The sequence below is a fragment of the Rattus rattus genome, chromosome 18 (genome assembly GCF_011064425.1).
Source record: "Rattus rattus isolate New Zealand chromosome 18, Rrattus_CSIRO_v1, whole genome shotgun sequence".
Lineage (NCBI taxonomy): Eukaryota > Metazoa > Chordata > Mammalia > Rodentia > Muridae > Rattus > Rattus rattus.
In genome coordinates this window covers 40,953,413-40,967,713 of record NC_046171.1, presented here as the reverse complement: position 1 = coordinate 40,967,713, position 14,301 = coordinate 40,953,413, and the positions used below count along the sequence as shown (strand labels likewise).

Genomic DNA, 14,301 nt, shown 5'->3' with positions numbered 1-14,301 from the left:
AGATGCCTGCAACTCACACACACACACACACACACAGAGGTGGGCACAGCACACACTCTAAAATAAAATACTACAAGTACAGGAGGTCTATGCTAATTAGAGGACAGACGGACGGATGGACAGTTTTGGGGGGCTGTGCAGGGCCAGTCCCTGTGGGCTCGAGAACTCCTGTGGTGGTTATGTACCTTCAGATGGACACCAAGAAGTCTTACCACTCACTTTGTGGCACAGACACCACAGAAAGCAAACTTGTGTGTGGTGAATTCCTTGTTTGCTGTGCAGCACAGCAGGGAAGTCTTCCTGACTGACAGTGATACTTCCCTGGAAGTTGAATCTGCCAGCACGCCATAGTGATTTGCTCACAGCTTGTTTGCTGACGGCTTCCGGAAAGGGCGTACTCCTCACATATATGTAAAGGACCCAGTGTCCTGTATTTCCAGCATTTGATTCTCAGCATAGTTAACTGCGGTGGTGGAATGAGAAGCTGGAATCGAACGGTGTCTATGTTTGGAAGAAGCCTTCTACTGTAGTTCACAGAATTTGCATCTCAGGGAATCTTAAGGTGCAGAGGAAGACAAAGCTGTGGAAAGTTTTACTAGGATGACACGGCAACTGTGTGTGGTTACAGAGACTGGAGAAAGGTCTGGGCTTGGAGGAAAGCCAGGTCAGCCAGAGGGTGCCCGAGGGCCGGAGGCCTTTTGGTGCCTCCACCCCAGCTTGCTTTGCGTATGGTGACTGACTGTCTCAGTTGTTCGCACTAAAAGAGCAAGAGAGCAGAACTGTGTTATGTCAGACAGCTTCCCTTCTACTGTTGCAGCTCTTAGAATCTGCACATACATGTCATATCATCCTCATATACATGTCATATCATCCCCGCATACATGTCATATCATCCCCACATACATCTCATATCATCATGTCATATCATCCCCGCATACATGTCATATCATCCCCACATACATCTCATATCATCCTCATATACATGTCATATCATCCCCGCATACATGTCATCCCCGCATACATGTCATATCATCCTCATATACATGTCATATCATCCCCGCATACATGTCATATCATCCCCGCATACATGTCATATCATCCTCGCATACGTGTTATATCATCCCCACATACGTGTCATATCATCCCCGCATACGTGTCATATCCCCACATACGTGTCATATCATCCCCACATATGTGTCATATCATCCCCACATATGTGTCATATCATCCCCACATACGTGTCATATCATCCTCATATACATGTCATATCATCCCCACATACGTGTCATATCATCCCCACATACATGTCATAACATCCCACCCCTTTTAAAAATGGAAAACAGGGTTGGGGTGTGGCTGAGTCATGGTGAATGTGCCCAGGGAGCCCAGGGCTGGACAAGGAGATGTAAAGCCTCTGTTTTTCCACACAGGTGGAACGAACTAGGAGGTCGTGTGATTCCCACTGGTCGGCTCCAGGTATGGGTAATAGTATAGTCATACAATCTGTGTCCATGGTGTGTAATGTTTGGGGGGTTTAGGACTTGGCTTTTGGTTCTCTTTGTTTTGTTTTATTTGAGACAGGCTCTCCCTGAGCAGCCCAGGCTAGCCAGACCTCACTCTGTAGATGAGGCTTTCTTAGCACACAGAGAATCTACCTGCTTCTGCTTCTGGTGCCGGGGTTCCCCGTCTGCTGCCACACACAGTTCTTTTTCTGTAGTGTTTTCTATTAGCAAATACGAAGAGGTATTTGGTGCAAAATCCTTAATAACTCAAAAAAGGTTTTTTAAAAGCCTTCTTGCTAGTGTTTAAATCTTATATAAATATGTATACCCGATGCTATACAACCCATACATTTCTCTTACATATAAAGTTTAAAAGACAAGAATATGGGAACGATAGGTTAGATTGATTTTGGAAAACAAGCTAGTGTGTGTTACACTTGTTAGCTATGCTTTACACATGACATGGCTGGTGACTGGAATGTGGCTTTCTGCTTTTAAAGGACCCAAGCCAGGTTCCCAGCACCTGTCCCATCCCACTCTTCTACAGGGTGACTCTGCTCCAGGGAAACTGATGCCATCTTTGACCTTTGTGGGCACTAGCACATACAGGCACATTCAGGCATATACAGGCACATACAGGCACATACAGGCACATGTAGGCACATACAGGCACATGTAGGCACATATAGGCACGTAGTGGCACATACAGGCACATACAGGCACATGTAGGCACATACAGGCACATGTAGGCACATACAGGCACATACAGGCACATACAAGCACATATAGGCACATACAGGCACATGCAGGCACATACAGGCACATACAGGCTGCACACTCACACAGACACACAGACACACAGACACACACACACACACACACACACATCACATACATACACATACCCACACAACTTTAACCACTAAATAGTTGTGTAATGAAGGAGCAATATTAGATAAAAATTCATCTTTGACTAATTAGCAAATACAGAGAATATTGGCTGGACACTTTATCTTGTTGAGCCTTCAGAGTGAATTCAAATGATGCTTATGATGCTGTCAGAGCAACAGTAAATGAACAGTGAATACAACCATATACGATTAGCAAAGTGTTCTTTATTACTTTAAACTCTGAACTCTGCCGAAAATTAAATACTTGTCAGGATTAGCACCCACAGCGTTTTCTCTGTTACCGCAAGAGAGGCACTTCCCTGTGGTCGGAAGTAGCCCAGGTGTTTAACGGTGACCTGAAGGCCTCCCTCTGCTCTTCGTAGACCGGCATCCTTCGAACCAACTGCGTGGACTGTTTGGATCGCACCAACACGGCGCAGTTCATGGTGGGCAAGTGCGCCCTGGCTTACCAGCTGTACTCCTTAGGGCTGATTGACAAGCCCAACCTGCAGTTCGATACGGACGCAGTGAGGTAATTCCCGTCACAGACGCAGGCTGCCCTCACACGGTTCTTACAGCTGGTTCCTACTCTTAGCTTCTCAAAGGTTTATGGCTGGATGACAGCATTCAGGTTCCGTCTGTATTTCTACCGCGTGGATATCACTTTGGGTGCCGTGTTGCTTGTATTATCATTAAACACTGGTTTCTGAAGATAAATTCAGAGTACATAGACAAACTAATAGGTTAAATTAAAACCCAAATGTCGTTGATAGCTGGTGCAGGCTTCTGCACGCATGCTGAACTAGAGGTCAAGGTACAAAGTGAGTAGCTCAAGATTCCTGTTCCTCCATTGTCTGTCGCTCTGTGAGAATAGAAAGCATATGGCTGACATGATGGCTGGGATCCGAATGTTCCTGTCACCCTTAGGTCCATGTTGAAGTCCTCACCCCTAAAGTGGTGGTGTCAGGGAATGGGATCTTTGGGACATGCTTGGATCTAAGTGTGGAATCCCTGTCACTGGGACTAGTGGCATATTAAAAGTGACCAAAACAATGTTGGTGAGTCTCTTCACATGAGGACAAAGCAAGGTGGCACCTCCTGTGAACTAAATGGGCCTTTGCTGGACAGTGAATCTGCTGGTGCATTTATCTCAGATGTTGTAGCTCCTAGAAGCATGAGAAATAAAGATTTCTTGTTTGTAAGTCACCTTGTCTATGCCACGTTATTATAGTGGCCTAAACAGAGCAAGGCGCTGTCTGTAACAAGACCATGTGTTTAACAACAACTCAGAGGGACCAAATGATGTCACGGGAAGCGAGTTACCCTGGCAGACAGTGGAATGAGAGCAGTACATTTACACCCATCTCAAGCTGTTGAAGAGTCCACCTGAAAGATTCAGAAGGATTCGTAACATCAAAGACTTTTTCCCAAGTCTGGCCTTCTGGATGGCTTATACAATCATTTTGGTTAATTTTTCTTCGTATTGGGGACTGACCCCAGGGCACGTGCTCTATCCCCGAGTCTTGCCCAGTCCCTCTCCCCACTTTACATTCTGGGACAGAGTCTTACTAACTTTCTCAGGCTGCCTTTCAGTCCACTCTGAGTCCAAGCAGGCCTCGAACTTGTGATCCTCCAGGCTCAGCCTCCTTGGTAGCTGGGATTATGGATCTGCGTCACCAGGCCTGGTGACAGCATTGTGTAATGTGTGCTTTCCTTCCATGTAGGTTATTTGAGGAACTCTATGAAGACCATGGAGACACCCTTTCCCTGCAGTACGGAGGCTCTCAGCTGGTTCATCGGGTAAAGACCTACAGAAAGATAGCGCCGTGGACCCAGCACTCCAAGGACATCATGCAGACACTGTCTCGGTACTACAGCAATGCCTTTTCAGGTGAGCGCCTGGCAGTGGGCAGTCCTACCACTCACACCTCAGCCGGTTTTCTTCTGCTACACAGATGCTTTTCTTTTTAGCTCTTTTCTTAAATAAGGTTTAAATTATTTATACATTTAAATAAAAAGGATTTTGTGACTTAGAAGGCACTAGGAAACAATTTGCTCAATACCTGGATAAATAAATATTAAGGTGCTCGTTGAGGCTGGTTCCACACATCCCAGCTGGCCTCCATCTGGCTGAGTAGCTGAGGGTGACCTTGACTTCTGACCTTCCTGAATGCTGGGATTGCAGCAGCGCCCCACTGCGCCTGACCTATAGGGTGCTGGGGATTAGACTGCATGCGAGGCAAGCAGTCTGCCAACAGTTACTATGCTGAGTTCTGTGTTTTAAAGCAGGACACCGCTGCACTCTGCCACTCGGAGTTGCAGCGTTTATGTGACGGGACGTGGATGGATTTCTTGACTCTTCCTCCTCGTGTCTTTCTCCTTCGCTGTTTCGGAATGTAGAAATTCAAAAGCGTCGAATCACTTTTTTCAAACGGGGGTTAACATCCTGGTAGTTATCTGTGAGTGTGTCACTCAATTTAAAAATGTCAGCCAGAAGTGAATAATGACATTAGCCTTAGTCACTTAATCATACTTTTATGACCTGCAAGTACTAAATTGTTGGAGTACGGGTTCCCAGCGGTCCTTTTTCTGCCTGCATTCAGATGCCATCATCAGTATACATAACTTCAATCCAGACAGAAGCGATAATGAGACACATTTCCCCACGCGGAGTTCCTTCAGGATGAGCCCCGCTGTTGATCCTATGAGACTTTCCCCCTGGAACTGAAGAGGGACAGAACCTTCAGGGACTGTGGGAAGACGGACTGCTGTTGCTTCCCTGTGTCCTACTCCCTCTTCCTCATCTCAAGGGAAGGGAGAGAAAGGCTTGAGCAGGCTCTAGGCACTGCCTCTTCAGGGATCCCATGTGTTCACTATGCATGGTTATACATCAGATCTACAGCAGAGGGATGGCCGAGGAGAGTGCTAGAGGCTGAGAGCTGTCTGCATCCTTAGAGTGAACCTTACTGTGTTCAATGGTAACCGGATGGAGCCTTCTAGAAACAGGCTCTCAGCATTGGGTAGTCCTGGGCCCTAGCTAGTGAGTTCCCCCAGAGGACCAAGAGACCCTGACAGCCAAGGATCAGGGGTAGAGCTAGAAGCAGCCTTCTCTCATGTAAGAAGGTGCATGTGCGCATATTGAGGGAGCTGCAAGAGTCCTGAGCAGTAGGGGCCTGAGAAACATCCCCGGGCTTCAACATTTACTTCTAGTGTTTACGAGGCCCAGAGCAAATGGGAGTGAGTCAGCCATGCTCTGTTTGTGTGCAGCACACTGTCTTCTCCACGGTTTGTGGGTCAGTGGTCCAGGCAGTTGGGGGTGGGGCTGGGGCGTCCTGCTTACAGTCTGAAGGCCGCAGGTGGGAAATTAATCAGGCCATCTCATCTGAAGTCCCAGCTAGGGAAGGAGCCACCTCCGAGGCCATGTGTTTGTTGACAGAGTCCAGTTCTGTCCTATAGGACGAAGGACACTTGCTCCTTCACAAATGGCTATGGAGAGAGCCTGTCCGTCAGGCGGCTGGCAGGACAGTCTCCCGTAGGTCACATAATCCTGAGAGTGACATCCTACTGCATGCCAGCGCCCACGCGTCAAAAGCAAACCACAGGCTTGCTCGGCATGCTGACATGACCAGCAGACACCGGCTTCCAGCTGTGGATGCTGAAGTCCAGCCGTGTCAGCAGGGCAGTTCCCACTGGAAGCCGTAGACGAGAATCCACCCTTGCTTCTGTCTGCTGGTGGCTGGCAGGCCTCGGTGTCTGTTGACGCGGTGGCGTTCCTCCAAGCTCTGCCTCTAGCCTTCCCATACTCTTTACTCCTCGCGTTGAAGTCAACCTTCGTGACGTTCTCTTCCTTCCCTTTCCTTTTCTTACGGGGACACCAGCCAGCCTTACTGAATCAAGAGCCTGCTGTACTCCGGTGTGATCACATCTTTCTGAGTGTGATCATGTTCCCTGGCATTGTAGGGTTCAGGCTTCCAGACCCCTGTGAAGACAGAAGACGGAAGGCTGCAAGCGTAAGCAGCAGGGTGTGTCCTTCTATGATACAGGTTTAGGATTGCTCTTAGAGAAGCGGCGTCCGTCCACTCTCCTGCCCCTCTCCTGTCACCACTGACCTTACAACGGGGATCCTGATTGACACTTAAGGACCAAGGCTGCTTAGCAGGGCTAGAAGATGGAAATGAGTGTAGCTATGTAGACCATTTAGAAAGAAAGGCACAGTTTAGAAGGTAACGCTGGTGCCGGAGATCGAGTGTACAGATAGAAAGGCACAGCAAGGTTATGCAAACTGAAGGGTGAGGTGTTATGAAAGGCTCTGTGAGTAACGCGGCTGTCACACGTCTTTATTCTAAGAAGCGTGGTGTCACTGGGGCGTGCACCTCATTTTGTCAGGGCTGAGTATTATATAACGCTGAATATAGATTGATTTCTCTCAAGTATTAAAGACCGCTTTGCCACGGTTAGTCAGTCCTATGTGATGCCTCTGGGCCGAGCAGGAAGGTATTCAGGATTAAGACACTGAAGTACTGAAGTTAAATGACTGGGGATTTCGCCCTGTTTGTGTAGACAGATGGTTGTTGTATGAACCACTCTTTGGACTCATTTTAAAAATAGTTCTTAGAGCTAGACACTGTTGTGCAGGCCGGTGGTCCCAGTTGGGAAGCTGAGGTAGAAAGACAGCTTGAACCTATGAGTTTAAGTGTAGGCTGGGAAATGTAGCATGGTCTATCTCAAAATGCACACGTGCACACACATGTACGCACAAGCAACAGCTCTTGGGGCTTCGATGTCAGTGTGCTCAGAGCCTTGTCTCTAGAGAGCAAATGCTGGACTCCAGCCTGGCAAGTCTCCCAGGCATGTGAAGGATGCCGTACTGGAAAAGCAGTTACCTAGGCACTCCCCTTGGATGCCAGGGAGACTCTTTAATTCCCTGTGAAACTTTTTTTAGTATTTAAATTTTGCTAAGCCTGCATTTTCTTGCTTCAGCATCTTGATTTTAAATTCTATTATAAGGGGAAAAAGCAGACTACCTGCTGTAGTTAATAACAGAACATACACGCACACACACGCATGCATGCACTTACAAACACACACACACTCACACGCATACACACACTCACACATACATGCACTACGAAAACACACACTTACGCATGCACACACACACTCACACACGCACACACACACTATACATGTGTAAAATTTAAATGTAGTGAGTGCACAGTAGTGGACCTCTTCAAATAGATTTCCAAAAAATAAAATGTGCGCTCACCAAGTGAGGCCTGCCATACTTACCCACAGGGAGAGTGGTTATGGAAGGCAGAACTGGTCTGACTTCCCCAGTGCCGGGAGGTGCTCTGTGGGTAGCCATCACTTTCCCTTTTCGGCTTACCTCTGAAAGGGGACACGCAAGGGAATGCATGGAGAACACTTCAGCTTATCACGCACAGTGAGATGACCTTCTGAGGTCATCCTCATGACAACAGTGAGTAAACTCTATTCGGCTACAGCAGAAAATACAATTGCAAAAATGCCCTCGTAGCCTTTGGAAAGCCAAGTCTCTCTGCCTCTCGTGCCACCACAGAAGTTAGACATGACAGGGGAAAGCTCTAAGTTGTCTCTCCCAGTTGAGGTTGGGCAGAGCACACTGCAGACAGTGTGACAGTCTTACGACACCGTTCCCTAGTACAGTCATTCTCCAGCTCCCTAGAACGACTGCCCCATACCCTGTCCTCTCCTCTGTGACCTGAATCCCAGCCACTGACGCTGGCTCACACTTCACTGAGAAAATCCAAATCATAGACGGGAACGTCTCTTCCCTGCCAAATGCAGAGACCGTGCATATATGCAGTCTGCTGTATGCCGTGTTTCTGTTCCTAGGGTGTCTCTGCTCTGAGCTGCAACCTGCTCTCGAGTTCCTGTAATACACCCTTGTTGTTGCGCAGCGTCTCTGTCTTCTCCATCTCTTCTGTTAAGGAACGCACAGGAGTGTTTCCCATCTAACTCCGGCCTCTCTCTAATCCCACATCTCCCTCCTGTGACAGCCCCAGCTCTCTGCCCACCTGAGCAGACCCTCTTGTACCTGTGTCAGGGTTGCCGACCGTCTCCATGTTGCCATAGTCCTTCCTACTTCTGTCTCCCTCTTACCCATTCAACTATGGTCTGGGCCAACACTTCTGCTTTCCCACAACCCCTGCCGCGCTATGTTGCCCAGACAATGGACACCTGCTCCATTGCTAAACTGTCATCCTCTCTTCTCCTGCTGCACTTTTACCCTCGTGTCATATGTTTGGTAGTAAGACACATCTACATGCTGACCTTACCCTCCTGTTGAATTCTGCATTCCTTCTCCATGGTAACTAACCACCGCAATATTCAGCTTGTGTTCTCCACTGAGAAAACGGAAATGAAACTAAAGCCAGCGTGTCAGGTAACCCAGATGACCTACAGGCTTCCTGGTCCTTTCTGGCTGGTGGCAGCATCCCACCATGGTCTCATGGGCAGCTGGCTCTGATTCCAGACGTGACTTGTCCTGTTTTATAGCCCCAATTGGCACCCTGAATCCATTTTGTCCTTCAAATTTCTATACCATCCCCTCTGCCTTCCTGTTCTGCCTTTAAAGGATTCATGTAACTACAGATAATTCAGAGTCATTTCCCTGTTATCCTGAAGTTGTTATGAGCAATTCAGTTGTATTTGCAAAATGCCTTTTACAATGCAATGTGAAATATTCATAGGAAAGATCCTAGGGAACAAAGGTGTCAGGTCCAGATCATTCTCTTCCTACCACATTTCTCTAAGATATCGGAGTCTCGAAATAACTATGCCTGGTGGGGCATTCTGCAATCACAGCACTTGGGATGCTAAGGCAGAACGATCTTAAATTCAAGACCAGTTTGGATTACAAGGCAGGCTTAGAGCCTCGACTCACCCTGACTCACAAAAACAAAGGCTAGAGATTTGGCCAGCATGTGAAAGGCCCTAGATTTGACTCCCAAACAACATACACACAGACACACAGACACATAGACACCCACTCACATCACACATACCCACTACACACACACACACACACACACACACACACATACACACACACTCCACACACACGCATACCCACTACATACCCACCACACACTCACACATACACACAAACACACATATACACACCACATATACACACACACTCCACATACACATACATACTCCACACATACCGACTACATACCTACCACACACTCACACATACACATACACACACACCCCCCACATACCCACCACACACTGCCCTCAAACTTACCATTTCTGAGCCAGAAACACTAATTATCTTTAACCTGTTTCTCCACTCATTTTTTCCACCTCATCCCTAAGAACCATCCCTGAATCCTTCAGGTTCCTTATCAGCCATCTTACCCACAGTCTCCTGTGTTAGCAAATCTTGTTCACTCTACGTCCTAAATACACATCGAATCCTTCTGTTATTTTCCTCCCCTCCCATCCCCTCCCTCACTCCCTCCCCACCCCTCCGCTCCCCACCTTTCCAGTGGGGTCAAACCCAAGGCATTTACGTGCCGAGTAAGTGTTTTGCTGCTGAGCTGTACCCTGAGCCCTCCCCACAGCAGACATTTGTACAGCAGCACCTCCCGGTAGCTGTGGTGGCCCTGACTCATCTCTACGTATACTATCAGCCTAGCTGTTCACACGCACTGCGGTTTATTTACGTCCACAAAGGAATTGCTTATGCGGAGGATTTATTTATTTTTTTGCTTTTTATTTATTCTTTGTGAATTTCCCATCATGTGCCTTAATCCCACTCACCTCTCATCCTTCCATATCTGCCCTCTGTCCTGGCAACCTCCCCCCAAAAGAGAACAAAAAATAAACACAAATAAATAAATAAAAACAAGAAAGAAAGGAAGGCAGGAAGGAAGGAAGGAAGAAAAAAGAAAGAAAGAAAGAGAGAGAGAGAAAGAGAGAAAGGAAGAAAGAAAGAAAGAGAAAGAAAGACAGCTCTAGCCGTGGACAATATAGACAGCTATATTGTCCCACAGTCCACCCTTTGCCCAAACAGCTTTACTTGAAATGTTCAGTGCAGTGAGTCATTGGTCTGGATCAGGCTTCTGGCTTTTTTTACACCATCCATCCTGGGTCCTCACTGGCACTCCTCTCAGATGTCCTGTTGTTGCCTTGAGTCACAGGGACCCTGCAGCTTTGCTCTGCAGGACCCACCCCTTAATGAGCTCTGGCAGTTCATAGGTGGGCTAGATGTTGGCGTGGGCCGACTCCAAGCCCCGGATCTGGGCCTGGGTGGCAGCTGTCCTGCACCTGAGCCACCAGCCAGCTCTCCCGCCTTGCTCAGGCCAGGGCTGGGGCCAGCCCTCCTGTCTGCAGCAACCAGCGAAAATAGACCAGCTCTCTCCTGCTCATGTCATCAGGGCCAGCTCTCCAGCACTGTCCTGGCCAGGGGTGGAGTCGGCTCTCCTGAGTGCTGCAGCTGCTGAGGGTGGGGCCAGCTCTCCTGTCTGCAGGTGAGCGTCACAGTCACAGACAGCTCTGCACAGCCCTCAGATATCAACATGGCGCCCACTCCCCCTGGTCCAAATGGTACACAGACCCCCACTACCGCACCGCTGTGGAACCAGACATAGGGACATCACCCTGGCCTCAGGTGGCAGCGTGGATGACTCAGGCCTCCACTTCTGCCTCTCCTCATAGTGCACACGCTGTTCCACTTCCCTTCTCTCCACCACACACTTACTCAGCCTTGTTCCTCTCACCCACGTCACATGGTGGCACGTGTGCCTCTCCGCCAGCGTGACTTATGTGTTCTAAAGTTTAGTCAGTGCGGGAAAGCTGTCTAGCTGACCAAGGCAGCTGCCACCCAGGCCCAGGTCCCTGGCTTTGAGCTGCCCAGGCCAACGTCGACCCCATTTTTGAGCTGCTGCAGTACACGCAGGGTCCCTGTGACACAGGGCAAGAACTGGATATCTGAGAGGAGTCCCAGTGAAGTTCTAGTATTGATGGTGCAGCAGAAGCCAGCGGCCTCCAACCAGACCAACGACTCTCGGCAGTGGACATTTGTAAGTAAAGCTGTGTGGACAGAGGGGTGTGCTGTGTGACACACTTGACACCCTGTGTCACACCACAGCTTCCATAGCAAGAGTTGTTTTGTTTGCTCGTTTTCTTTTGTCGGGAGGTCGAAAGGGCAGAGGGCAGATCAAAGGGTCGGAAAGATTGGGGTGCATGATGTGAAATTCACAAAGAATCAATAAAATGTTTAAAAATTTAAAAATAATTAAAAATAAATTTAAATCAGTCTTATCACTACTCTCTTCAAAACAAACAAAACCAGAAACACTTCCTGGGGTTTCCATTACTTTTAAGTCAAATTTCTTCCCATGACCTGGGACTGGGGGCTGTGGCTCCCTCTGTCTGTGATCCTGGGTCTCCATTGGCACCACCAGCCCTTCCCTGGGCTCCACCCCGCTCAGCTTGCTTCCCTTTGAGGTCTTATAGACCACACCCTCCTCCCTTCCCTAACTACCCCACCCTGCCCCTGCCTCCTCCCATCACACACACACACACACACACACACACACACACACACACACACAGATACACACACACATACACACACACGCCCACACATACACAAACGCACATACACACATACAAACACACATGCATACACATGCACACGCATATGCACATGAACATACACATACACACATGAACACACATGCACACACATGCACATGCACACACACATGCACACACATACACATGCACACACATACACATGCACACACACATACATGCACACACACTCACATGCGCGCACGTACACACACACTCACATGCGCGCACGTACACACACACACACAGGCACACGCCCACAGAAACACCAGCTTCTTACTAAATTATAAATCTCCAACAGCCAGGTTCTTGCTAGCCTTGTATCTACAATAAAGAGCATGGATGGCGAATGACTGGTTTCTTTTCTATTAAATGAATTATGTGTCAATTTTAGGAAGCACAGAGTAGCTCACTGTAAATCATAACCCCCACCCGCAGAGATTGCCAGTTGCTTATGTTCAGACAGGCATGATTGTGCGCTGCTGTTGTGCATGTGATGTATAGTGAGTTCTTGCCTGTTTCGATGATGTGGGTGCTGCTCTACGGCACGATTGCCTAGGAACACTGTGGTGCTTTATCCTTTAAAGAGCGATTATTTCACTATCGTATTGTATGTCCGAGATACTCCTGAGCACACGTCTTTGAACACAGCCTTTTGCTCACCCCTCACCGTTACTTGTGTGAAATTGAAAAGCATATATCTAGGTCAGAAGGTAGGAATGCCTTTCGGGGCCTAACCGCAGTAGTCCCGCCACTGACAAAATGCCTGCAGAAGCCTAAGGGATGACGGAGCTCCTTCAGCCCATCTTTTTGCAGGGTTTGTCCGTGCTCGTTTGGCCCAGCGTGCTCAGGTAAAGCATCACTGAAGTATGGGGTCGCTGCTGACGGAACTTTCCCATCTAAGCAAAGGAGGGGGCAGGAAGCCGACAGGCAGGATGGTTCCCAAGAGCATGTCCCCGGTGACCTGCTCCTACAAACTAAGCCCACCACCTACTTTTTACCACCAAGACTCTCACAGGCAAACTCAGGTGCTTCACCCATCTGGAAGCCTCTCAATCCAGGTAGGTTGACAGCCAAGGTTATTCACAGGTACGGTGTCTTGGTTTCATTGCTGTGAGGAGACCACATGACCACAGCAACTCCTAAAAGGAAACATTTTACTGGGGCTGGCTTACAGTTTCAGAGGTTCAGTCCATTATCGTCATGGCGGGAAGCAGGGCAGTGTGCAGGCAGGCATGGTGCTGGAAGGGAATCTGAGAGCTCTACATGATCTGTGGGCAGCAGAAGGAGACCGTGTAACACACCGGGTGTAAAAGCATAGGAGACCTCAAAGCCTGCAGTGACGCACTTCCTCCAACAAGGCCATCCCTCCTAATAGTGCCATTCCTTATGGGCCATGCATTCAAACACGTGAGTCTGTGGGGGCCGTCCCTATTCAACCCACACAGATGGATTTCCTCAGAAAAGGCTAATCAGCTAACCTTCCTTTCAGCAGAGCCTGAGGGCACTAGGCTAGGAAGTGTTCACCACCCTGGCAGGAGTGGTTTAGCCAACACTGGATAAATAGCAAAGCTGGAGTTTTATATGTTCAGTGGTTCCGTCTCTGCCTTTTCAGTGTTCCTGGACTTGGCCCTACTGCCTGCTGATCCGAGCCATTCTTAGATTTCAGTAGTATTTGTTTCATCAAGTGGTACAAGATAGGCATCTGATTTCTTTTTCTCTCTAACAGTTTAACAACATACTATTTATTAAACTGGTAAATAAGTCTTATTTATGTAACTGGCAAAAGAAGCTATTTCATCATAAACTGAATACTGGACTAACAGATAATTTAGTTCCAAAGTGTTCTTGTGGCAATTGATTTAAAATTATTATATCTAGTCCTGTGTCATTTAAATATAATTAGTAATAAACCTCGTCAGTACTTAATTTGAATAGCTCGTAGGTATTCTGCCTTGAAAGCATAATTGAATATAGAAACAGGCACTCACTTGTCCACACACTAGCCGCACTACAGAGTACCAGCCTCTGTTGCGCACCTGACCATAACCAAATGCTACCATCTCACAGGAAAAAGCTACTTCATTCTACAGTTTAAACTGTCCAGGCAGACTGAGCATAGCGGTGCATGCCCTTGATCTCAGCACCCGGGAGCAGAGGCAGGCAGGTCTCTGAATTCAAGGGTAGCCTGGTCTACAGAGTGAGTTCCAGGATAGCCAGGGTGACATAGAGAGACCCTGGCTCAAAAAGCCAGGAAAAAAAAAAAAGAGTCCTGGGCT

At 48.1% G+C, this 14,301-nt stretch overlaps 1 protein-coding gene across 1 annotated transcript in view; it reads left to right on the top strand.

Annotated features, from left to right (window-relative positions):
* Fig4 (FIG4 phosphoinositide 5-phosphatase) overlaps positions 1-14,301 on the top strand; it is a 115,016-nt gene that overhangs the window by 51,703 nt on the left and 49,012 nt on the right. The window contains exons 13-15 of the mRNA XM_032888490.1: positions 1,431-1,476; positions 2,776-2,924; positions 4,117-4,283. Coding sequence (XP_032744381.1) covers positions 1,431-1,476; positions 2,776-2,924; positions 4,117-4,283 — 362 coding nt within the window. The remainder of the gene's footprint in view (positions 1-1,430; positions 1,477-2,775; positions 2,925-4,116; positions 4,284-14,301) is intronic.